Raw genomic sequence first — 26,512 nt, forward strand, 5'->3', positions numbered from 1 at the left:
ACCTCTGGATCTGGCTTTTGTCCAATACTATCCTGATATAGAGCATACTTCTCCCCACATCAAAAGGCTATTTAAATGGCCAAATCTAAAGTGTGTCTTAATCCCTGTGCATCCTAATAATACCCTCTGATGCCATGTGAACTAAACACAGAGTCTGTTACCTCTGACTGGTTTTCCTCTTGTCTCTTCTTCCAAGTCCCTCAAAATAGATGGCTCCAGAATGGTATCTTCTTTTCCTCCCATGTATTCTCAATTCCATTCATCATCATCATCTTTCCCAAGTTTACAGAAAATCTCCCAAAGCTCTTGCCCCCCCCACCTCTAACTTTCCACTGAGACCTGACTGGATCAAGACCTCAACCGGCTCACCTGATCTTCCCCCTCCTAAGTGCTCTTCTGTGCCTAATCATCTGTCTGAAATGCCCGTGTGCAAAATGTAACTTTTTTGTTGTTCCCTCTTCTCCGCACAGCATGTCGCGTTGCCTATCTCCCTCCTTCCCGTTCTCCCACCCCAAAATATGAGAGAAACAGAATGATTTGATTATGGAAAGAATGGGTGAATGACTGCACCTCTGCCTCCTGCAGAGGCAGCGTTCCCTCCTATCGTTGAGCCATTGCCGAAGTACAGACACGTGGCCTATGTTGCTAGAACAAGCCGGGCAGCTGACCAAGAAGCAATCTTGGATTGCAGCACCTCACCTGTACTTGTCTTGCACTTTCTGCTTTATGTCCTGCAGTGAATCTTGGGATATATCTCGCTCCAGGTACCCTGACAGCACCTCGGTAGCATTCTCCAGATCTGCCTGGTTATTCTGCAAGAACAACAAGAAGCCTCAGTTTTTTCTACTTCAAAGAACTGTGAGCTCCCTGCTATTCCTCCTTACTTTCTGTTATCTTAAGTCTCAAACACTGGCCTGGGCTACTCCCAAGGGCAGAACATATTACATTTAAAATCTAAGTCAATATACAGCTACAGGGCTCCGTTGGGGCTCCCTAGTAGAACCTTGATTAACATGATTGCTCTAGGAAATCAATGTGTTTTCTGCCCTGAAGTCCCATGGTTTCTTAGTCTGTGGATTTTCTTCTCATTAGAAGAAGTCAACATTAACGAGACTCGTACACAATCGAGTTAACATCAGAATTCAGCAGTACTGTATACAGTTATCAAAAACTCAGTATAAGTTGTGAGTATAAGAGGCCATCTGAGACTGCACTTAATTTTATTAGGAAAAAAAAATTTATTCAAGCTGGTGGGGTGTCAGAAGGAAATGAAGATGCTTGAGGTGTCTTGTATCTCTGGCACTAAATGAGAAACTCCTCAAAGACAAGAACTGTATTGTGCTTTAAACATTTTTGAGTCTGAGACAGTGTCAAGCCTGTAAGTCAGTTATTCAATAACTGTTTTCATGCTGTTCACTTACAAATGACAAAATCTCAGGCCTCTACTACAACCAAGTCTTCACTTCTAACACTCTGTTCACACTTTCCATGGAAATTTCAAAATAGAGCACTTCTCAGTGCTCACTTTCTCCAAATTTGTGTCTTAGAAATACACATCCAGAAAGTGTTATCTTCTATTTGACTAAACCTCTGATGTTAAATAAAACATAAAAACAAGGTCTTTATGACAAAAATAATACACAATCTTCTTTAAAAAACATAAATAGAAATTTACATTTTGGAACAACATCTGTTTCATAAAAGAGAGAAAGCAAGATACAGTTCAAAGAAGACTAGCTCTGAAATCAAGAGTCTGGGGTCAAATTTTGCTTTTCACATTTATTGTTTGTGACATAATGGCAAGTACCTTAATCTCCAAGGGTCTCAAGTTTCCAGTTATGTCTTAGGAGGGAACTGAACTGAAAATGGTCTTTGATGTTCCTTCCAACTTTAGATCTAATATTTTATAATTCAAGTAAGAATATGTAAATAGTTTCAACTGTAAGTTAAAGGACACCATGGCTCAGTAGTTTTAGACTGGAGTAAAAAAAAACTTCAAATCCTACTTCTGACATCATTAGCATGTGACTTAGCACACATCACTTAATGCTCCAGGTCTCCTTCTTCCCCCAATATACCAATATACATGGGTAGGTGGGAGGGACAGATGAGGACAAAGTCTGAAGGAATTTATAACCTAATAGATCATGACAGCTCATTTTCTGCAAACTGGTGTGAAACTTAAGACGAAACCTGAGGAAACAAAGCTGAATTCAGGTTATGATTACTGATGAGTACAATACATCAGGCACAGACATGAGACGCATTTAGTAGAAACAATATTGAGGTTCTGGGCAATAAACAGGGTTTGTTTGTTCAAGATGGCCCCAGAAGGCAGATCTGATCAAAGGCCTCCAGGAACAAAATTCATCAAACCAGGTTAAATTTATATTCTATATATGGAAACCTCAATAGCTCCTGCCATCTCACTAAAGAGAAGCTCTTGAGGCAACTTCCTGTATGCACCTTTATCTGATCTGAGGAAATATCAAGTGTTCACTGCTAAATCATCACAAGAGGACCCGAAAAGATCCTTTGGCATGAGAAGATCTTGTGACCAAAGAGAACAGAATCTGTCACTACTATTTAATCTCAAGGAGACTTTTCAAAAGAGAAAAATTTTTCCCTCTCCCTATTTTCATCTGCCTCTAAAACTGGAGTTTTAAAAATGATTATCAGCAAACTTTAAAAAAACATTATGTTAAGTATTTCAATTTAACTAGTTTATTTTGTAATTGATGGATTTCATTTTAAGATTTAGAACCGAGATTGAGGTAAGGTCCAGAAGCTTCCCCCAAAGGAAGGACAGGAAGATGAATTTCGCCTTTTAGTCCTAAGATGGTAACTGAATTCACAGCTCAATGGCCTGGCTTCTCTCCTGTCCCTCCCTCCCTCCTCAAGGGGTATCTCCTACCTCAAAGATGATGGACTGATTATTCTTTTTGAGGTAGAAGGCGAAGACGTAAGTGTACATCAGAGTGGCACGACACTGGCACAGCACGTCCACTGCTTTCTTCAGAAATTGCACCTCGATCCAGGACATGTTGTGCTGCTGCATCTCCTCCATCTTCTGCTTCACCTGAGCATAGAGTTTGTGCTCGAAGCGGAGACTCTGCATGTGGTTCATGTAGCGATTGCAGTAGAACAAGTACCTCTGTAGGGCCGCCCGGGACCGCTGTGAATGGACAGAGTGCGTGGCTGAGCACAATGATTCTTACCATGTGCTTTATGGTCTCTGTGATGGAGCCGGAGGGAGGCAACATACTGAGACAGACAGGCAGCTGCTGACCAAGCCCAGAAGGAGGCCAGAAATTGTGCTCATGGGTGAGGAAAAGCAATTACTCTATTTTACTGTTTGTGAAAATTCAATGAAGGTATAACTATAAAAGGCTAACTTTTAGACTGGAGATCAATGCCATCAAAACTCAGAAGGAAAAACAAGCAGGAAAGCTGTAAAAAAACAAAGCAGATACACAGAATAGAAATTGTGATTTCATCTATAATCCTTTTTACTAATTCATACATGGAAATTTGGGAGAATGTGGGGGTCATAGTTGTCAAATGAAGAATAAATTTTGAAAAAGCTTCACTAAGCAAATTCAAACCTCCCGAAAGGTTCTTCCTTTGTAACAAAGTAGTACACTTAAGTGTGAAAAAGTAGGCATGTGTCATGATTGGTCACTGCACTGAAGAGCTACTAACTGCTGAGAACCCCTGACAGCTGTGTACTGATTACATAAACCTTGCTCCTTTTCTCTTTCCCTTATCTGGAGTACCTACCTACAGACACTTTAGCCCAAACCTGAACCAAGCAATGCTGATTTAAATTTTAAAATCCCAATAAACCTTCATTAGAAAGCAAAATGATCAGGAACTATGTCTGTTTCCTTTGTGTATTCCTAATGCCTAGAGGAGCAGCACCTTGGAGAGAACAGGCCCTTGATACAGACTTGTCCAGATGACGTAACAACAATCACGACAGGATTCTGTCCTATGAACACATCTCAAAGCCACCAACTGGTAATCTGGAGCCAGATGAGTTTTATTCTACTTTCCATGCTTATATCCACTAAATTGTATGACCCATTCCTGAACTAGAGAAGGGAGGGAAGGGGAGAGAAGTAGCTCCTCATTTTTAATGATCAAGATCAATTGTAGCATGCCCAGGGGAAGAGAGGGTCAGAAGAAACCAGGAACCTGAGTCTCTCCTCCCAAGGGCTAAGGGTAGCAGATGGGTTCATTGACCTCATCTGCCTCCATTTCCCTGCCCTGTGAAAAAAAGATGATGCTCACAGCCCAATCACCAAAATGGCATAATTCAAGCTAGGTTTATGTCACTGTCATTAAGACAAAAGATAAATATGTCAGTCTTGATGGGGTTTCTAAGGAATATATACACTCTTCTAGGTAGAAATTCATTAAAAAGTAAAAGTAATTATTTACATTAATTATAAAGATTTAGATATTAAGAAAAACTTGATCTAGGATTCAGTACTCATTTTAAACAATTCACACTGAACAACAGGAAGGAGTTAAGTGTCTATTCAAGTTTAGTTTTTCAGCTATGGAAATAACAGAGGTATCGATACATCAGGAAACTAAACTACCTTGTCTCATCTGAAATAAATAAAAGCAACTAACATAAAAAGAGAAACCCCTAAAAGTGAAAATGAAGAAATAAATCCGAATAGCAGATTTCTAGTTAGCTGATTTGAGGGGACTTTGAAACATTTCCCTGGCAGCTTCTGGAACCCTGAGACATCAGCTAGATGCAGGGAAGGTTGTTCAATGCTTGAAGTTTTATAACTGAGATGGGTAGGAGCATTTCTAAACTGGACATGGGGGGAAGAGAGAAAAAAAGACAAAAATAATTGCTGAACTTTTAAAAGTTGAAAGAAAAAGTTGAATTGGTGAACTGTTTCAAATTTCTCATTAAATGTGAATTCAATATCTAATAATCAAAATCAAGAATGAATCAATATGGCAATCTGTAAGAGAAGCGAAGTTTCCCTGTATAATGAAGCATCCCATGACCAGCATCAATCTCTGATCTATATGTATATACAACACACAAGGCAGTCAGACAAGCCACGGAGAAGAGAATCCAATGGTCTGTGAGTCACGGGACACAAAGGCGAGTCCCCCTTATGTAAGGAGGTGACAGAATACTGCCAGTTATAGGGACCCGTAGCTCCCACTAGAGGAAGCAGAGCTGCTCTCCCCCCATCCCCATCCCCAGATCCCAGACTTACCTCCTGTGCATCTCTTGCTGCCTTGGCATCATCCTCATTATAGCGATTGCAATTGTACCTAGGAGCAGAACAAAGGTGTGTCATTCACCAGCCAAGGACATGCCCTGGGAGGCCCAGTAAGGAACCAAAGCTGAATCAGATCTCCCGACTCCGCCCGGACCTGTCCTAACTTACCAGGCAGATCCATGTGGCTCCCAGGGACCAAGACACACCCAGCAAAACTCTGCTTTACAGTTCTGGTTACGACAGACCATGTGATTGCAACCTCCATCCTTTTCAATGGTTACATGGCATTTAGGGCACTCCTGTGAAGAACCACCACCAAGTTTATCACTTTCACTCTTACACTCAGTTGGGCAGGTATGAGAAGGATTTTTACAACAATAGCTAATTATAAAAGCAAACTGAGGAAGCTTTTGGTCCCAAGTCGCCTATAGAATACAGAACAGAGCATAAAAAGAATGATACAGACTAGCATTGCCACACTAAAAAGGTACTTGGGCAAATTAGCATCCCTCATGTACAAGTCAGAGCCCCCGAGACAGGCAGGACCATCATGGGGTTAAGAATCAGATTGCACTCCAGAACATTTTGGGGGAACAAGGAGAGTGGGGGGGTGACACTGCTGACGAGAAAACATCCTTTATTACACAGAGAAGGCAGTACCCCTTTCGAACTGATGTGGTCATATAAGAGTTGCCTGTTACACACTCACAAATCATTCACACAGAAAGCTTTTCTTATTCAGTATTCCAGTCATATGGTCTGACAGTCCTATGGTTAGATGGTGACACTGGAAAAAGTGTATGGGGAATTCTACCAAGAAAAGAATATAAGCTTTTCATGCTGCACATTTAAAAAGCTTATTTTATCTAAAACCAGTCGAGAGGCTGTGTACATCACATGCCAGCCAAATCGTTCTTGGGTAAACAGTAAAGTACAAACTGCCACAAAAGCATGTACATTGCTTATTTTAAATCTCTAAACTACAGTAAGTATATCAGTAAACACAAACCTGTAAGTACTGAGGAGTAAAAAAGAGCACCACTGTCTTAAATCATGATTAAAAACAACAACAACAAAACAATCCAGGACTCATCAACCTAAAAGGTTTGCCTTCCTCAATTCATCTCTATTATGTTTCTTAGCAGTTCTTTTGATCTACTCTGACCTTTAATTTTTTCAAACAGTCATAAAGAAAAGAAATCCCAACCAGGCAAACTCAGGGCACTTCTTCAAGCTGCAGAAGGGAAAACCTTGCTATTTCACACATTCATTGCATGGAAATGATGTTGAACATCTCAATGAGGAAACAATGCTGAAACTGACAATAAAAACTTCAGTATAAACTATACGTGAGAAACTACATTTTCTATGAAGGAATTATGAACCAAAGCAAAATAATTTCATTGTGAAATTACACATTTTTAATTTCCAACTTTTGTTCAGACATAAATAAATTAAAAAACACCTCTCATACACACCCCCAATCTTCTATATAGGAGCCACAATATGCAGAAAAAGGAAGAACTACAGTTGATCATCAAGAACTAAATCAGGCAAAATACAAACCTTTGTGTTGGCTGCAATCCAATTGGAGGTTTCACTGTCATCATCACACTTTTTAATCCACTTCTTTAACCACTGTTTGGAAACAGTAACTGTTAGTCTACAATAAAGAGTTTAAGGTGGGGGAAAATGCTGAATATTTTTAAAGGTCTTTCTTTTAATGAACTTTTATTCTTATACAAACTTGCCAATATGTATAAGTCAGAGGGATGGGGATGGAGGACAGACATTTATATATCATCAGTGAATCCTAAATCTTCTGACTGCAAACCTGCAACTAAAGGATATTCCAAATACCTATCTCCAAGTTGATGAAACTTAATTTAAAGTCAATTTAACAAGAAAATCTTTTTCTTATATCTAACAATGCCTTTCTACATGGACTTTTCTTGATGATCAATTTAAGAATTTACCACCGGGATTTCTATTTTTGTCATGGCATATAGAAGTCTGTCTTTCCAATCTAGCATTATTCCCAAATTAAAATACTAACTATACTCGATTTCATCCCAAAGGCCCTAGAAGTTATTGAATCTGTATATAATCAATTTATGAGCAAAGAAAATAATTCCTTAATGACTAGTAACGTGAAAAAAATTTCTTAACAGCTTCTACACCAAGTATGTAGAAGTGCTATTTTATATAATAATTTTTATTTATTCCAAAGCTTTCAATCTATAGAAAGTGAAGCTGCTATTTTAAATCTACAAAACTACCAATATTTCCCTTAAAATAGGCTTTGAATATAGTCCTTTAATATAGTTAAGAGACCCGGTACCTATGAAACGTTTCTGGTAGAATGATGAACATATTGGGGAAAGCTGGCAATCGTTTTGAAGTCATGTGAAAATATTAAAAACTAACATCCTAGGCAAACTCACCTTGCATTTAACAGGATCGTGCCAATTTTCTCCACAGTTAAAGCTGTGACACACACAAAGAGATAGAGAGTTTGCATTCTTAAAAGTAAATAATATCTGGTCTCACTTTGACAGTTATATTGTGATTTTTCATCACAAGAAAAACAGTCAGACATCCACAGTCCATCTGTGTATTATCATTCTAAAGGCATAAGCCCAGATTAGGTCAAACCATCACTTTTCTAGGTAATTGTGGATTTTACTTCTTTTGGGTTGTTGGCAGTAAAGGAAAATTAAAGTGACATTTGCTACTGTGCTCTATGTAATTCTCTCGAATTTAGGCTGAGACATCCTGTAAGTAACAAAAGTTATCGTTGCATTTTACTATCTTAGTATAGTTGCATATTAGTATCTAACAGACTACAAAATTAAAGGCAGCACATTTTTACTGTTCTTAAAAATGGGTGCCCTCAAGCACACACCTCTGTCCATATCTGAATGAAGCACATCCATAGCCCCAAATGAACTTGCCTTAAACTCAATTTAAAATTTTCTGAGCTCTGAAACATGGCTTAGTTTCACCTTCTCTAGGAAAATTCACTTCCTGAAACATGCAATACTGATTATATGTGATCAGAGAATAATCCGGTGTATTACTAAGTGGAAAAATGGAAGAGAGGAGTTGGTGGAAGCTTCTAAAAGGACTGCTCTTTTTGCATCCACAATAAAATACTGTTGTGAATATTTTGCTCAGCTTTATTTTTACTCAGCTTTCCTTATCAATTCCCATTATTTCAATTATCTTTATGCAGATGATTCCTTGGCACTAGAAACAAAAATAGGTACGCCCACTGATAAGAGAATACTTAAACAAATTGTGGAATGTGAATGGAATGAAGTATTACTACTCTGTAAAGATTTGAAGAATAATACAACCAATACAATAAAGTAAATGGAAAAAACAAAATCAGAAAATTCAATGATGTGAAATGTTGATGGATCAGGCTTGTCTTCAGAGAAGGAGAAAGGATTATTTCTTCCTTGGAGAAAGATGGGAAGGCTACAGGTATAGAAGATATCCATGTGACTTGGCTAAAACACAAACAGCTTGCTTAACTTTTTCTTTCTTTTTAAAATCTTTATTACAAGAGATGGTCCATGAAGTTAGGGGAAAGATATGAAATTAATATCCGAATAGTTTTAGAAAGATAGCAGAATGATTCTAGATGAATCATCAGAATACCTGGATGTTGAGCAAGCCTTTGCCCGTTAATAGCCACACATATGACCATGGACAATTCCTAAGCAATACAAGTTCCAGCTTCCTCAATGGTAAAATGGGAAATCATACCTGACTTGATCAGAAAGAGTAGTACAGCAGACAAGAGTATTAGTCATGGAGCCAGGAGAGCTGTATGATCATGTATAAGCAAGTCATGGGCCTTACAGCCCATTTACATGCTACAAAATAACCTACTTGGCACTATAGAAATCAGAATTATTTTAAGAGGACTTAAAAGTCATCAAGAGTTTAAATGACTTGGGGCAGCTAAGTGGTGCAGTTGATAGAATACCAGCCCTGAAGTCAGGAGGACCCGAGTTCAAATCTTGACAGAAACACTTAACACCTCCTAGCTGTGTGACCCTGGGCAATTCACTTAACCCCAATTACCTCAGGGGGAAAAAAAAAAAAAAAAAAACTGGGAAGCATTACAAGGTTAGACCAGGATTCAGAAGGTGTTATGTTTTCCTGTGGGAACCATTTGGACCTTTTGCCTTTTTATTTGCTTATTGCCCTTCCCAAGTTCAATTTTATCATGAGCAACATCACTTAAAATTCAATTTTTAACTTTTTCTCCAGTTAATACATATTGAAAAATAGCATGCGAACCTACAATCAAGATAAGAAAGCTCCCTCAATGAGCTAAGAAAAGCTACTCTTTCAAATTTTATTCAATATGTCCTCACCAAAACTGGCGCCCACATTTGCAGCGAACAGGTTTAGCATCAGGATACTGGACTTTTACAACATGGTGACAGTCTGGGGCAGGACACCACTTTAACAGTCGATTGCACTAGGAAAAAAAAAAGAAAGAAAAAATTTAAGCGAAAAAATAAAAAAGGACCACAAATACAGCAAACAAAGGCAATCTCTATCTATGAATATTCCCAAGAACATGTCAGCTTATTTTGGGGAGAGGGAGGTGTTTGGGGTAGGGTTGTGCACTGATCTTCATTTCACAAAATCATGCTGAAAATTCTTGATGTCTTAATGGTTTTCTATGCCTGTTGTTGAGTAGGCCACATTTAGTTCAAAATACTATTCAATATATAGTTGGTAATGACATTCTGAACAGTCAACAACCCTTACAAAGGGAGTGCTTGACAGAAAATTACCCAATTGAGGAATGAATGCTCTTCTTTATGAAATGATCTCTAGAGTATAGCCTCCACTGGCTCTTGGCCTATTTTTGTAAATTGTTAGATGACTTTATTTTTGTGCTGAGCATAAGTCCATTTTATGCCTACTTTCTAATGTGATTTCTTTCACGGAAAGTGTTTTTCATGGAAATTCACGTCAGGGAAGATTATTGGTTACTACCCAACACTAAGGAAATCTGCTCAGGAGCATTAGCTCTAGCTTTAGGAACTCTCTACCTTACTTAAATGAAATAAAAACTTTTAGAGAAAGTGACTAAGATATTGAGAAATTCTGTAAATAATAGTCAAAGGATGTCAAACGGGTAGTTTTCAAGGAAAGAAATCCAAGTTCTCTTCAGCCTTAGGAAAAAATGCTTCACACAACTAATAATCAGAGAATTACAAGTTAAAAGCAACTCAAAACCAACATCTCACATCCATCTAAGTAGCAAAGATGACAGCTGAGGAAAATGGAAAATGTCAGAGGGGAAAACCTGGAAAAAACTAAGAAAGTTGGGCATAATTATACACTGTTGGTGTTAACTATGCGAATCATTCTGAAAAATAATTTGGAATATGTGCCAGAAGGTACCAAATTACATATACCTTCTTATCTAGCTATATAATAGTCTATCCCCCAAAGAGATGAAAGAAAAAGTGTCTTTCTAAAAACATTTTATAGCAGCATTTTTATAGTAATCAAAAACTGGAAATTAAGAGGGATAGGTATGTGCCTGTCTACTGGCAAATGGCTAAATAACTTGTGGCACAGAAATGCAATGGGATATTATACAATATAAGAAATGATATAAGACATTTCAGAAGAAACAAAAGATTTCTCATGAATTTATGCAGCGTGAAGTGAGATGAACTAGAACAAGTTATTCAATGACAACATAACAGGAAAAAAATCTCAAAAGACTTTGAGAACATCAATAATAAATGCAATAACAAGTCCCAAAGACTCGAGATGAAACCCAACTTCCTGCCAAAGGGTAAGGGACTTATTCTAATGACTAAGACATATACTTCTGTAATGATGAATGGGATTTGTTTTGCTGCATTATATATACTTGTTAGTCAAGTGTTTTGTTTTATTTTTTATTTTTATTCAAAATAAGGGGACAATTGAAAAAAATTTTGAAAACCAATTTTTAAAAAAGGAAAAAAGACATTAAGATCATTTTGAATGCTGATATGTTCTTTTCTAATTATGTATATTCACTGATTTATGATTTTGTACAGACTGAAAATGTGCTATTAGGCAAAAAATTTTTTTAAAAAAAGGCATACTGATTGATTTATTAATAAAATACTAAGTTAGTTCTACCATACTTTTCACAAGTTTAAAAATTGATGGCTAAAGATCTAATTCTCAGGAGACACACCTATTTGATAACAGATTGGTTTCCAGTTTTGGGAGTTTTTTATTATAATTATTAGCCTCTAAAACAAATCTACAATCCAATTATTTTTAGAAATTTATGATGTAAGAAAAAACCCCAAAAGTTAAAACAACAACAACAACAATGAATTTTCAGGAGAAAACCACTCACCTCTACAAAACTATTAGTTATTAAATGCTGGTACTTTAATTTAACTTTTGAATCTGTGATCAGACGCCTATCAGGAAAGAAAAGAAGCAAAAACAGTTTACTGGGAGGTTTGTCTAGAACATAGTACATTAACAATTATAAAACATTATTTCATAATTGCTAATCTCTGCTTATGGCTACAAACTGACAAGGAGGGAGATGGGCTGTAAATAATGACATTAGTATGTTTGCCATAATCCAACTTAATTGCACCAATCAAAACAGTTTATCAACATCACTTATATGAAATCAAGATTTTAAACATAACTTTGGAAAGGTCTCATAAATTTTAAATTGATGCCCACACCCAGAACTGCAACCAGGTTAAATTATCTGGAATTAGAAATCTATAATCAATTTGTTCTGCTCATTTCATGGCTTTATCTTTCTTCTTATCATAGAATTTACAAGAGGATAATTATTTGGGAATTTATTTAGGATGTTATTCACAAAATGACAAATTATGAGTAATATAAAATGGAATATTTAAGGATAAAAACAGAACTAAAAGCATTACTTAAAAAAAACCAAGGAAATAGAGGCTAACAAGTACTTGAGGTAAGCTAGTTACATACAACTCAATTGCAAATTTGATTCTAAATCATCTGGCAATCTAAGGCCAAAGGGAAAAAAGTAACACTTTTTTTGGGGGGGTAGGGAGGGTTTCACCACAAAGCACACACACAAACTTAAGAAATTTTTCTGCAACTAAACCCAAGTGTGTTGCATCCAAATTAGAAGGACAGTTTAGCCACAAATAACATCAATACTAAAGTTTGACCTAATCTTAAGACTGGATCTAAAATAGAGCTAACCCAACATCATCAGCTCAAGATTTTAAAACATCAATTATCTTTATTCATTCTCCCATTCAATTTTCATATATTACTGTTGTTTTCTTCCCTGAAAATCTCCAAATACCTCCTGACCTTCAGTTAATTCACAGCAGATATTAGGACACAAGGTAGTTACTCAATGTTCAGAATTCATCATTTTTTTTTTAAAACTCAGACAAATAAATAAGAATTATCTGTATAATGCATATCAGGATTAGGATTTGATCCAGCTTCTCTGACTAATAATTCAATATTCAATGGGTGTCTACCGCACAATAGTATAACTTTCAAAAAATTATTTTTCATGAATTCATAATTAAAGATGTCACTAATAAAGGCTCCATGCCCAGATTTACTGCTCAGAATTAGTCACTTTTTTTTTTTTTACACCCATCTTTGCTATGAATTGTTACTTTTTTTTTTTAAACTCATCTTTGCTTTCCTCCTTTTCCAGGAAAGGAGATAGATCTTTTTCCAAAGCTAATTTCCCTGCCTCCTCTCCAAATGATTGGTTCAATCATTTGGGATTATATTCCTTTTAATCTCTTCCTTTCCATTGCCCTATGAAACAGCCAGGCCTGAACTAGTCCAGGAAGCCTATAATCAATGCCCTACTTCTTCAAAACCTACTTAAGCCTTCACAATCTGGCTTATCTCCCCCACATTACTCAAATGAAATAGCTAAAAACAATGATTTCTTCATACAATGATCATCTTTCTTTACTTCTCTGAAGCCCAGAAACCTCTTTCCTTTGCATCCAGTTTTATGTCTCTATTCCCGTAACTTGCCTGCATGCCTCTTCTTTCCAACCTCTTATTATGTCATCCCAATTAACATTCTTATCACTATACACCAGATAATCATGTCATTCACAATTATGCCTCCAATCTTTCAATCTACTAACTACGGAATATAATTCAAATTGCAGAAACAGCATGATATAACAGAAAGAGAGCTTAGATTTAAAATCTATGCTGATACTGAAGAAAGCCGGGCTAAATAATTTAAGCCTCTGTTCCTTTGCCAACTCCCTGGAAACTTACTAAATCACAGACCAGTTGTGGATCTGTGTTGGGAGAAGAAGTTTCTATCCCACAGACTCCTCATATACAACAGACACAAAATATTCATTATTTTCTGTAGAAGTCTTTTCTTCCCAGGGTTTAAGCTATTACTTAGCGAATTCCAAATCTCCACCTGATAAAATTCAATAAAGTTCAAATACCACATCCTTCATAAAGCATTTTCTGAAGAATCCAGTTAGTAATAATTATTTTTTCTTAAATGACATTTAGTCACCATCCTGTATCCTCTTAGTATAGGATCAACTCTATTCTGCTGAAGTAAATGAAGAACGGAAAATATTAAAATTGTACTAATCTATGAATCTTTACTTTAAAAGTGACAAATATCAGCAAGGTTTCCCTATGCCAGTCTATGCATTATCATTAACTCCCTGTTAACAGGACATCTGATTGTAGTTTTGTAGTACAATCTAACAGTCTAGAATATATATTCAATACATCTTTTTGCTCCTCTCCTGAAAATATTTCAGACACAGGAAAGATTTTTGTGAGCCATGACTTTTATGTTTCATTTCTAAGCCAAACTATCACTATGATTTTGTTCAGAATTGCCATTTGATATATACAATTGCTTATTTCACTGTGTGGTAAAATGCCAAAACAGCTATCTTCTTTTTGAAAGTTTGACCAAAACCATTTGTGTAAAAATGACAAAACTGAATCTCAAAGCAAGCAGAATTAGGCTCATTTTGGGTGCCTCTAATTATATTTAGTTAAAAGAAGTGACTTTAGGAAATCAACTTAACAAGGAAATATTGTCCAGGAAATTCTGTAACTATTAAAAGATCCAATCAATAAGGTCAACAATTAGGGGTTAGAAAGGGAAATGACTCATATCATGAGATATAGGCAAAGATGTTTTTCTTTAACCCTCCCCCTCCCCCCCTTATCCTCTTCACTTGGATCAAAACCACATAGATCTAACTCTTCCATCATGTCAGGATGCAACATTTTAGATATCTCCATTATCTAGACAAAAAAGGTAGCAATTAGGTAAGCAGATTGGGGGGTGGGTGTGGGTTGAGATGAAATGGCAGGGGGCATGGTATCAAGAAATGACTACAGATGGGGTTTCATGACAGTTGTGGCAATAGAGAACTCAGCATGCTAAGCTCAATTATTCAGAATACCAACTCTCTATCTAGGTTAAAAGCCCAGGAAGAACAGAAACAGATTACCCTCAATCTCATTGCAAGGTATTGAAAAATTTTACAAATATGGTTTATAATTCTCCTTCAAATTTAAAAAAGATTTTTCCTCTATTATTCATACAACAAATTGATTCACCTGCAGTGGAAGGTTAAAGTGGGTTCTTTAAAACCACCATCAAATCTAATTGCAGTCTAATATTTCAAAATTTGTTCTTAAATATTTTTAAAATGCAAAAATTCAAAAGTAGTTGCTTCATTTTACTTCTCTTCCCACTCATTAATTGCACCAAAGAGTATATGTTCCAAACCAAGTCAGCATGCATCAAGAGGGGAAAAAGAAGTAAAAGGCAAAAGCTGAAACGCTGAAGATCAATTTGATTCTTTTTAGACAGTTACTAAAGTTCCCTTCTTTATAGATTAAAAATTAAGGCATTTATTGTAAATAACAGTAACAACAACACAAACCAAAGACTTTCTCTTTCAAATCTCATTTTTTCCCAATTGTGCTCATGTCCAGAGATGGCAAAAGGGCAAGAAGAAAGGTTTTCTCTTTCTGTTTTCTTTCAAAAATCCCAAAATGTTCTGCCTGATTTTTAACATTCGCCAAGAATATATGATCTTAGAAAACAAAGATACAGAAAGAAGTCTGAGCTTTGTCTATAAAAAACACAGAAAAAATGTAAAATTGTGTAAGTTTTATAGAAACATGAGTATTGATATTTGCTTAAAGATATAAATTCCCTTAAATAAAACTTATCTCAGAGCATTCAAAACAATTTGATATTAAAAAACATCAGCAACTTGCTTCAATTCAAATATCTTTACATCCAACTTAAAACAAGATAACTTATCTAGGCTCTATTAAGTCACCCGACATTTGATCTGGGCTCTAGCCAGGTTTTCCTATCTATTACCTAAGTGTTCTTAAGGCAAGTCCCTTCATCATTCTGTGGTTGTTTCCTTAAATGTGAAACAAGAACTGCATACTTTCAAAGCTCAAAACACTTATTACAATCCAAATGAAGGCTTTTCAGAGAATAAATTCCTTGAATGAATATCCTATTTTCTATGAGGATGGAGGATAAATTATAATGGATAAACTAGGCAGCCACAAAGCAAGGTATTTCAAAAGTTTTTATGACTAGCAACAATGTTTAAGTTTTCTAAAACAGGAATACAATGCTACCTTGGGATATTTGTAAGTAGCTCTTCAGATTCTGAAAGAGCTGATGCTTTTGCAATAATGGAATCTCAGACAATGTTTGGTGCAGAACACTTGCAGTGTATACACTGAAATTGGGCCCTGTAAAGCCTGGAGAGGAGAAGACATTTCTATGAAGGGCATAAGAAGAATCAAATTCAACTTGGAAGCAGCTTGGCAAACTAGAAAGATATACTGGATTTGGGACTATTAAGATCCATGCTCACCTTGATGCTGCTATTTCCTACTTGTTAGGTAACAGGCAAATTAGTTTAACTAGCTAGAGTCAGTTTACCCATTTATAAAAGGAAAGAGTTGAACTGATCTAATTAGTAAGCACTTTTTGGGCAGGAAGGGATTTTTCATCTTTTTATCCCCAGTACTGGACAATTATTTTCTAAGTTAGTAGATGGTTACTGTGTGCTGAATTGAATTTAAGAATCTAAGGAGTTGTTTGACAGAAAAGAAATTAAAGTTTGTGCTGGATGGTCTTTTCTCAAAAAACCCAAATGACCTGGGTTCAAAACCCAGCTCTTCTCACTAATCCCTAGGCGAGATGGATCCAGTCAATTAATTTGAGTTTGTGATTTGGTGGAGAGGGCTGGATTAGACTTCCAGTTCTTTGTCTATTATTTTATGAATGAGGATTAATAATAGGCAGGCGTTTCAGAAGAGCAGATTATAGCTCCATGTGAGAAAAGAATTTTCTCATTATAGCCATCCAAAAATGTAGCTTTGCTTGTATACAAAATTGAATCTTCCAACACTAGGGAGTTATATTTAGAAAACAGATGACCATTCACAAGATATATTTGCTGATGTGATTCCTCATATATATATATATATATATATATATATATATTACACATGTCCTGTTGTCTTAGTAAAAAATGGGGAACCAATAAAGTGGGAAATCTTAAGAGTAAACTTCTCTTAATCATTTACTGCTCTATAAGTTTGGGGAAGAAAAGAGTTGAAACTAATAGCTAAAATGATATTTGTGAAATCCACATACCCAATTTTTGCCCTCTCTCCATTAGCATGGGTAATAAAAAGGTGCTTATCACATTCCATAGTTTGCCTGAATACTGACTGGGTATTTTACTACAAGAAGTGCTTCAAGTAGTAAATGCAATGTCTTTGGCCCACACCACTAGAAAGGAATTAAGAAAGTATTAATATTTTTACATTTAAAATTCAGCAATTACACAATGTTCTGTAAAAGCCAATTTAGCTTGGTGTCTGAACAAAGGGGAAAGCCTATGGACCCTAAGTACTTACATAACTGTGCTGTCGTCCACTAAGATATCACAACCATGAGCAGGACATGATATAGTCTGAAAAAGAGTGAATTCACATTCATTCAAAATACATCTTCTTATCTATTAGTTCTGGATTCTTCTAATTAACAATATAGAATATAAATCAAAAATGTTCAATAGTTTCCTTCATTTGTCTGTGTTATCTGGCATGCTCAAACCCTAATGAAAATATTAATACCAGTAACAGATACAGCCACTTAATTTCTAACTCCTGCTTTTTGGGATAAGGGGCAGGGAGAAAGAATCTGTAAAGAGTCAATTTGCTCAACAAATTCAAATTGTGAGGATCACATATAATGAAGACATACAAAACTATTCCAAAGATATAAACAGGTTTTCTTTACCTGTCCCATGCCTTCCTCCATAATTTTGGTAGTTAAATATTCGCTCCAGCACTGCATACAGAATTTATGTCCACATTCAAGGCCAGTGAAATACTGCAGCAAAAACAAAGAATGAATTTTAGCAATGATTTATTTGGGCAATCACCAAAGAATGCACCTTGAGATAAGGCAGCAATATTAAATAACATTACATGCATCTTTATAGGGTCCAATGCAGAATTAAAGGGTCATGCCCATAAACTTCCAGTGAGGGGAGAGATCCTAGACAAGCAAACAAATTCTGTCATACCAATTCATTTGTGTTTCACATATAAATGAATGTGTATGTGTCACACACATACACATATGAATTAAACAAAAGGCAAAAATAATATTCTTTTAGCCTCAATAAAAATAATGCAAAAGATGATATAAACTATAAATAAAATCCAGAAGCAAAATCTAAAACACTTAAGCCAAAGATAAATGCTCAATGTAAAAAAGATTAGTTACTCCCCATTTGATGACTATTAAAACCTGGCCTAGCCAAGTTATCAAGTAATACAGTAAATGAAGAACAATGCAGGAAACAGCAGTAATTTACAATACTTTCCAAAAGATGTTGTAGTCAAGTTTCAATTTCAGGTTGATGTTAAAATGAAAATTTAGTTAATGATAAATCATCTCAAAAAAAAACAACGGAGGTTTGTTTGTCGAGTACTATCTTAATGTTTATCTAGGGACAATACTACAAGATTTTGGTTCATTTTCCCTCTATAAATGAATATTCACATTTAGGTAGGTGCATTAAGATTTTCAAAGAGAGTTGTTCCTAACAAATGGCTTGTGAGGGAAACAGCAGGGTATGGATAATTTTATAGATTTTGTCTCTTTTGCTTTCTTCTATTACAAGGAAAGCTGTATTATCTTCTGACATTCAGAAACCAAAAATGCTGAAAGCTGGAACTGATGTTGAACCAATTACTTATGATAAAAAATATAACTGAGGGTAACAGCAAAAACAAACAACAACAACAACAACAACAAAACAGAATAAATCTATCTGGGGAAAAAAATCCATTCTCTTGCATACAATAACATAGAAGGTAGAGAGTGAAAAAGACTTAAGAAAAAAATAGCTTATAGATTTGTATATACATACAACTGCATATCATTGTACACCAAAGCATTTGATCCTCATTATGTCCAATAATACAAAGGAGTCTGCTTTCTTAGTTCCAAATTATGATGGACAATTGGTTCCTTATTTAATTTTAATGGATTACTTTAAGAATTGTTATACAGATAAAGGAACACTTCTTATACCACCACTCACTTCTAAAACTTTTTTTGTTGTGTTTCACAGTGTTATCAATGACCTTATATTATCCTCATATAACCATTTTACAATTTTCAAAGCTTTTCACATTATTTTATTTGGTCTACAAATCAACATAACTTTGAGGTATGTTATTACCCAAATCTATTTTATCTGTGAAAAATAAAGCTTGAAAGGTTAAGTGTTTTTACACAAAATGTTTCCAAGTAAATAGAACTGTGAGTAATAATCCTTAAAACTGTGACTATACACAAGTTCCTACATGGACTAAATGCCCTCATGACAGAAATGTCTCTCATTAGAATTTTTAAAAATTTCATTGACTATTAACATTTAAAATGTGGTTGATTTTTTTCTTTCTGTGGGAGGCAGCATAGAATCTGGGATTTCATTGGTACAGGGAGTTCTCGTTGAGGATTCTCCAAGACTGCAATTTACAATTTTTGAGAGCTCCCTAGGGTACCATGAAGTTCAATGATTTGTCCAGGGTCACAGCTAGTGACAGAGGTGACTTGAACCCAGATCTTCCTGACTTGAGAACTGGCCCTCTCTTCATTACATCATGCTGCGTCCCTTACACTGGTGCTTCTGATGACAAACTGAACAAACTGTCCTCAGATGGCTCTGGAGGAGAGAGTGAAGCTGATGACTTTGTACAGCTTGCCTCACACTTCAATCCAATTCACCCTGTGATGTCACTGGATCTCTTTGAAAACAAACAACAAGAGGTCGTGGTAATCTTTCACCATGGAGCAGCAAATGCTTAGCACAGTGCCTGGCACGTGGGAATACTTAGTAAATGTGTACGGATGGACAGCTGGTGAATCATACCTGTGTTATCTCAGTAGTGGAATAGGACCACGTTGTCCTTAGGCTTGTTCTGCACCTTCCTTTGAAGCCTGGCCTTTGCCTGGGCTCTTTTTGGCTTTCATCACTTCTACAGCTGAGACTTACAGAGGCTGGTCTCAGATTTAACACCTTAGCTTGAGGGGTTCCATAACCCCTTTTATCGTGTCACTAGATGACTCCTGGTCTACTATTCCACAATATAGAGAATTCTATCTGGATCAGTATAATGTGATGGATTCCAATATATTTCGGCTTACTAGTTCCTTATTTTGATATTGCAAATTTTTAAATGAGTTAAGAACTATAGGACATTTATGAAATATAGAAACAGTAAACCTGACCAAACTATGCTGGACAAAACAATCAATATATTACATCAAGAAAAGTTCTTTAGATGTTACTAATTCAAACAAACTTTATAAATTAACTTGTTTAACAAAAGAAAATTTACATGTATAACATCAGGATAGGCAGAGATTTTCTGTATATTTTAGTATTTTAAGAATTTAGATTTTTATCAATAGAAACACAAGTCATGGATTCAATTCAGAAAAATACACTACAGTCAAGAGAATACACCATCCCTTTTTACACCACTACTTCTATTTATAAGTTTAACGTTTGGTACTTTTCCCTATTGAGAAGCTTGCACTAAATGACCTCAAAGGTCCTTTCACATGTCAATAATATTCTATTGTGACTTTATTTTCCTGCTACTATAGGGAATGTGAAGACAATGAAAAAAAAAATTTTTTTTAAAAGAACATGCAATGTGACTAAGAAATTCTAACAGAAGAGAAGTTTGTTTTTGCAAAGGGTTAGAGAAGAGAGATGAAATGACAAAATAATTACAGGAATAAAGGATTGCTATAATAAATTAATTTGTTAATCTTATGCTAATTTTATTTTGGACCAATAACTCATTACCAACCCAGTGAGACCAGTTTTAGAGTTATAGAACTAGAGAGCATCTTAGTCCAATCTTTTCATTTTACATGTGGGAAACTGAGACTCAAAGAAATTAGTTAACTGACCCAAGATCATGTAGCAGAAATAGTAGTAACTTGATTTGAACTCAGGTCCTTAGGCTCCAAAACCAGTGCTCTTTGCCCCATTTTAAGTCAGAAAGTTCTAAGATTTTGGACCTCTGCTTATTAGAAAATTTACATGAAAGATCATTATTTTATTTAAGTAAAACCAACATTCCTAAACCAATTTTTTCCCTGTGCATATTAAATACATTTATCTTTAAGGACTAATGTTTTAATTCTTAACATGTGGTTCTATATTATAATGACTTTTATAACTGGGAAAACCTTTTCATATGGTGAATCCTGCAATCTCCATAATGGCCTGGTATTAAAAGAATTTGAATGTATTTAAGAAGTAATATGCAATTCAGGATGTTTTAGTTCACGGGAAAGGAATCATGTGATCTTACTATCAGGGAGTCTCTCCCACTAGACATTGGTGTTAGCACCTTATAGGAGGTTTGCCTGAGACTTTGCTTTATGGCCAGCCACTTTTCTCAAACACTATGCTATATAAGCTCTCTGTGCCAGAGCTGCCATGTGGTTATGCAAATACTCACTGAGTTAGGGTAGTTCAAGTAGCAGATCTGACAAGGCATGTCCTGGGCTGACGACCGTGTGTTCATCTGGCGCGTTCGAGACTTTTTACTTGGATTAATTACATGACACTCAGCAAAGAGCTTCTCCAGGTTTCCATCAAAGTACCTGCATTATTCAAACAGAAGGGATGAGAACTTGGCGATATTACCTAGTGAGAACTTCCCCAAACCTGGTTATGCCCAGGGAAGAGCATACAGAAATTAAAACTTCCGCTGGTATTGAAGGTCCAGAGTAAAGATTGACATGCCAACCTAGAACATAGCATACAAACTCTCTGTTCCATATAACATACAAGCTTTTTGTTCCATATGTCTTTGGAAGTGATGGGTCACTATTATTAAAATAAACTATGAGGGAAACAAGACACCCATCACATAGCTGTTATTAGACAACTGAATCGACAATCAGCAGACTTGTTAAATTCACCTCAATTAGGACAGTCTCTTAATAGGCTGACCTAAATAATTAAATTAAAAATCATATATCAGATATGATTCTGAAAAAAAAAAAAGGTGGAATTCAGCAATTTTAGATATACTTGTGTAGTACATATTTATTTCAATGATATCCATAAACAATGTTTCTTCAGATTTTATAAGTGAATAATAATCAATTTTTGATGTTTAGATATTCTAAAAATTTCTAATAAATTGTTCATCAATTCATACATAGCATAAATTACATTTAAAAAGCAACAAGAAAAAAATCTTGAATTTTAAAAAGATTTTATATGTGGTAAAAATTCCAGAAAATGTTTTGATTACACTATTTTGATTTGAATATCTCCCAGGAAGAGGATAAGTATTTATAAAGGGTCTACTATATATGCTGGGCACTATGAGAACATTATACCATTAGATCTATGTCCATGATTCTGGACACTGAGAAAATGATCCAAAGGTCAATGAGAAAATGACATGTACTAGTTCTAAGTAGGTAAAACTATATATAAGCAATGACAATTTACATGGATAAACAAATAACATATCAAGACAGCCATATCTAAAGGGAAAAAGTAAAATAGAAAAGCTCCAAGCATGACACTATTACCCCAAAACATATTAAAAGACAAAGATGAAGCCCTCTCCAAGATGTTAGAGGTATCTCATGTCGAATCTATAGAAGGTCTAAACAAGAATCACGCTCAATGTATAAGGAGTATTAGACAAATTAGAACAAAGTCTGATGTCTACCAAACACTATAAACCCATCATATAATTCTTTAGGGCAGAAAGCTGTCATTTATATAGCACTAATTCATATATATAGAAATAATAAGTGTGGTTCAACAAGGTTTTGCAGGGATGAATCTTTGTGTGCATTTTGAAAATAAAAAGCTTTTAGTTAAAAAACAGAACAAAATAAAAAAATTCAAAAATTCAAAAGGGCATCAAATCTGGAATCAAGAGGACACTGTTTATATACCATTTCTGATTCTTCGAAGTCATATCACCCTTTTTGGCATCAGGTCTCTTCTTCTATAAAATGGGGTTTTTGGATTGGAGGATTTTTAAAGGTCCCTACAGCTTTAATTTATGGTCCTTGTCTTAAAGACCTTATAATGGAAGGATCAAGAATATTAAATTTTAGAAATATATTTAAATTTCAATGAGTAAAAGCCTGCCCCCCAAAAGCCACTACCTTCACATGCCTGTTATATTTTTTCAAATATTCTTTCCTGGGACCAAGCTTCTAACCATTGTCTCCCATTTCACTCTAAAAATGCTAAAGGCCCCAAAGCAAATATTGTTTCTTATGTTGTAAAACCAACAGGACTGCTGTTAATAAATGATTTCTGATCACAAACTAAAGCTTATTTTATTTTTTATTTAACTGTATCAGTGGGTAGTGGAAATAAAACATTTAGAAATGACTTAGTTGTTAAACTTTTAATTTTTGACATGGCTATGGAGACCACTTTACTATTCCAACACTCCGTTATATGGTACTATCATCTCTACAAGACTGTTTTGAATGCTCCAAGCTGTACCATTGATGGGAATTAATAGGCTCTTACACTCAAGTAATTTACATTTTAGCAGGAGATACAACACAGAGAAAACTGACACACCCCTCTAAAACCTGTCTCAACACTGTGACCTGTCAGAAATGGTGTGAAAAACCAAATATCATACAATCTTACTAACCAATCTTGGAGCAAGAAAAGATAAGGAAACCCCCTTCTCCTTTCAATGGAGAAGTGAGGGACAGACTAATGGTATAGAATGCTGTTAAGATGAGACTGCTGTCTTGTGGTTGGATTTTGTTACAGGGAGAAGCTGAAAGGTAAAACAGAAAATTATTTGAAAATAACTCGCATTAAAAAGCAATTATTTTAAAAACAAATGTAGAACTAAATACTTTCTTGAAAACTTATTGGTAAATAGAAACATTTCATAATAAAATTTGATTGATACAATGTTAAGAGGTGATTCTGAATAGCGATGGAAAAAATAAATATTTTTCAGTCGTTTCAGTTGTGTCTGAATAAATGAATAAAACTATTCATGACCCCATTTGGGGTTTTCTTGGCAAAGTTACTAGAATGGTATACTTTTTCCTTCTCCAGATCATTTTATAGATGAGAAACTAGATTCAGTTTCTCAAAAAAGGGTTCAGTGACTTGCCTAAGGTCAACAAAGCTAGTAAAGTTGTGAGGCCAGATAATGCAACAAGATGAATTTTCCTGACTCAAGGCCCACCACTGGGCCCTTAAAAATAAAATACCAGGAGCAGCTAGATGGTGAAGTCAGGGGGACCCGAGTTCAAATCTGAATTAATACTTCCTAGCTAGGTAATCCTGGGCAAGTCACTTAACCCCAATTGCCTCAGCAATAAATAAATAAATAAAACAATATAAAATGCCAAACTCAAAATAAGGTGGTGGCTGTGGAATCCTCAGATTACAAATTACAGCTTTTCTTTCCCAAAGGTGGATTTTTGATCTATTGACTACATGTAATTGTTTTAGGCAAGAGGCTTTTGAAAGCACTGGTGACTAATAATGATTATTAAGATCCTATACACATCCAAACTAGGAATTTTAAAGGTCTGGGGAAAAAAAAAGCCAAACCAAAACAACAACAACAAAAAATCTCTCATGGATAAGCTCAAATACTGATTATGAATCATCTTGATTGTTTTCCTCTTCAATGCTTCAGGTTAGAAAGACAATGTTTTTGTTGAAAGATTTAACAATATTTATCAACTCTCACAAAAGGTTTGCAACACAGCAACTCCACAACATTACAGTGAAAAATCTGACTAACAGCACAAAAAGGAACATGTCCCACTTAGAATCAAACAAGTATAAATAAAGCTCTTGACTAAAAGGCTACAAAAGGATCCAAACTATGCCATTAGTTAATCTCCACAGTGCACTCTACATAGGAGTAGGATGGGGATCAGAAGAAGAAATGTCTTCCTTTCCCCCTACTCCTTCCAATAAACAGTATCTAGTAAAGTGACTGGAATGATAGAACAAAATTACACCCCGCCCCCCCCAAACAAACAAAAGACCATCAATCAAGGAAGTGTTCCATGGGAAAAATAGGTGGACAGAAATTAATAGATTAATGATGTGAAAAGTGGGTCTCAATAAAAAATCTATACCAAGTTAAAAAGGACTAAGATGAATAGATTCAATGGATTTCAAAATGCCCTCCAAATGAGTAATCTGAAAACTGCTTTTCCTTTAACATTTCTTCCCTTGAAAAACAGAACACCCCCCCCCAAAAAAAATTAAGTTTGGTTATTGGTGATCAAATTTCTCCTCTTCTACCAGATTCCCAGAGCAGTGAGAACCTCAACTTCTGTATTTTATTTTATTTTTTAACTTTGAGGGAGTAAATCTACACACAAAAATTAACACGCTGGAATCCAAATTCCAATATGAAAGATTCAGTGTACTGATAGTTCAAACACAAACTACTAAGGGAAAAGGTAGAAGGAAGAGAAAAATTTCCTCAGAAAAGTGGAGTAGTTTTTTTTTTGTTTTTTTTTTTTGGGGGGGGGGAAGGTTTAGACCAGCACGATACAAAGTAGACTGGGAAAAATAAAAGAAAACATTTTATGTCCAAAGTCAATGAGAAAGAAAATTATGGTTAAACTGTGAATCTGTCACAGACCAGGTGTTTGTAAAGAAGTCTATAATAAATCCATCACTTTCAAAGCTGTCTCTAGCTTGCCTGTTCTCTTCTGTACACTAAAAAAAGAAAATTTCACCAATATTCTTTCTGGGCAGCATTATCATTAGTAGCTCCCCTTTTCTCCTAGACTACCCTGCCACTCTCCAGGAAATAGAAAAATGACATTTGGTAATAAATGAGCACAATCAAGAAAAATAAATCCCATAACTTGCAATATCTAAAACTGGCCCCTTTAATGACTACTTCTGTCAGGAGATAAAATATTTCATCATTGGGCCATCGGATTGACTACATTAATCAGAATTCTTAAGTCTTGCAAAGTTGTTTGTCTTTTACAACATTGGTGTTACCATATAAACTACTGTCGTAGTTCTGCTTATTTCACTCTATTCCAGTTTTCATTATAAGTCTTCTGGGCTTCCGCCCCTCCCCCTTTTTGGAAAACACATTATCATTTCTTCTTGCATAAAGATATTTGGTTACATTCATATACCAAAGTATTTTCAGTCATTTCCCTCCTTTGATTCAGGTTGTCTCTTTTTGGCATAGATTTAGTGGAAGTATTGACGAGTCAAAATATATGCTGTTTGATTGCTTTGTGGGCATACTTCCAAATTGTAAAAAGATTCTATATTAAAATAATTAGGAAAATGGTGCTATGGATGGAGAATTGAACTGCTAACTAAAAAAGTTTGTATAATTAACTAAAAAAGGTGATTATAAAAGATAAAACAGAAAACAAGATGATGAAATATGAGGTCAACTAGGTAGACCAATGAATGGAGAGCCAGGCTTGACTCAGGAAGACTCATCTTCCTGAGTTCAAATCTAACCTCAGACACTGACTAGATATGTGACCCTGAGTAAGTCACTTAACTTGTTTGCCTTAGTTTTCTTATCTGTCAAATAGGCTGGGAAAGGAAATGGCA

The 26,512-nt window shown here is 35.4% G+C and overlaps 1 protein-coding gene across 2 annotated transcripts in view; it reads right to left on the reverse strand.

The window, feature by feature from the left end:
• The window catches only part of ARIH1 (ariadne RBR E3 ubiquitin protein ligase 1), a 75,076-nt gene that overhangs the window by 3,408 nt on the left and 45,156 nt on the right, over positions 1-26,512 (reverse strand). For both annotated transcript variants that reach the window (XM_031956667.1, XM_031956668.1), the window contains 11 exons: positions 21,396-21,540; positions 17,638-17,730; positions 17,253-17,308; positions 11,659-11,725; positions 9,650-9,756; positions 7,703-7,745; positions 6,825-6,896; positions 5,427-5,557; positions 5,253-5,310; positions 2,915-3,175; positions 700-812 (listed from right to left, as the gene is read on the reverse strand). In XM_031956667.1, the coding sequence (XP_031812527.1) occupies positions 700-812; positions 2,915-3,175; positions 5,253-5,310; positions 5,427-5,557; positions 6,825-6,896; positions 7,703-7,745; positions 9,650-9,756; positions 11,659-11,725; positions 17,253-17,308; positions 17,638-17,730; positions 21,396-21,540 (1,146 nt within the window). The remainder of the gene's footprint in view (positions 1-699; positions 813-2,914; positions 3,176-5,252; positions 5,311-5,426; positions 5,558-6,824; positions 6,897-7,702; positions 7,746-9,649; positions 9,757-11,658; positions 11,726-17,252; positions 17,309-17,637; positions 17,731-21,395; positions 21,541-26,512) is intronic.

Source organism: Sarcophilus harrisii, chromosome 2, assembly GCF_902635505.1.
Source record: "Sarcophilus harrisii chromosome 2, mSarHar1.11, whole genome shotgun sequence".
NCBI lineage: Eukaryota > Metazoa > Chordata > Mammalia > Dasyuromorphia > Dasyuridae > Sarcophilus > Sarcophilus harrisii.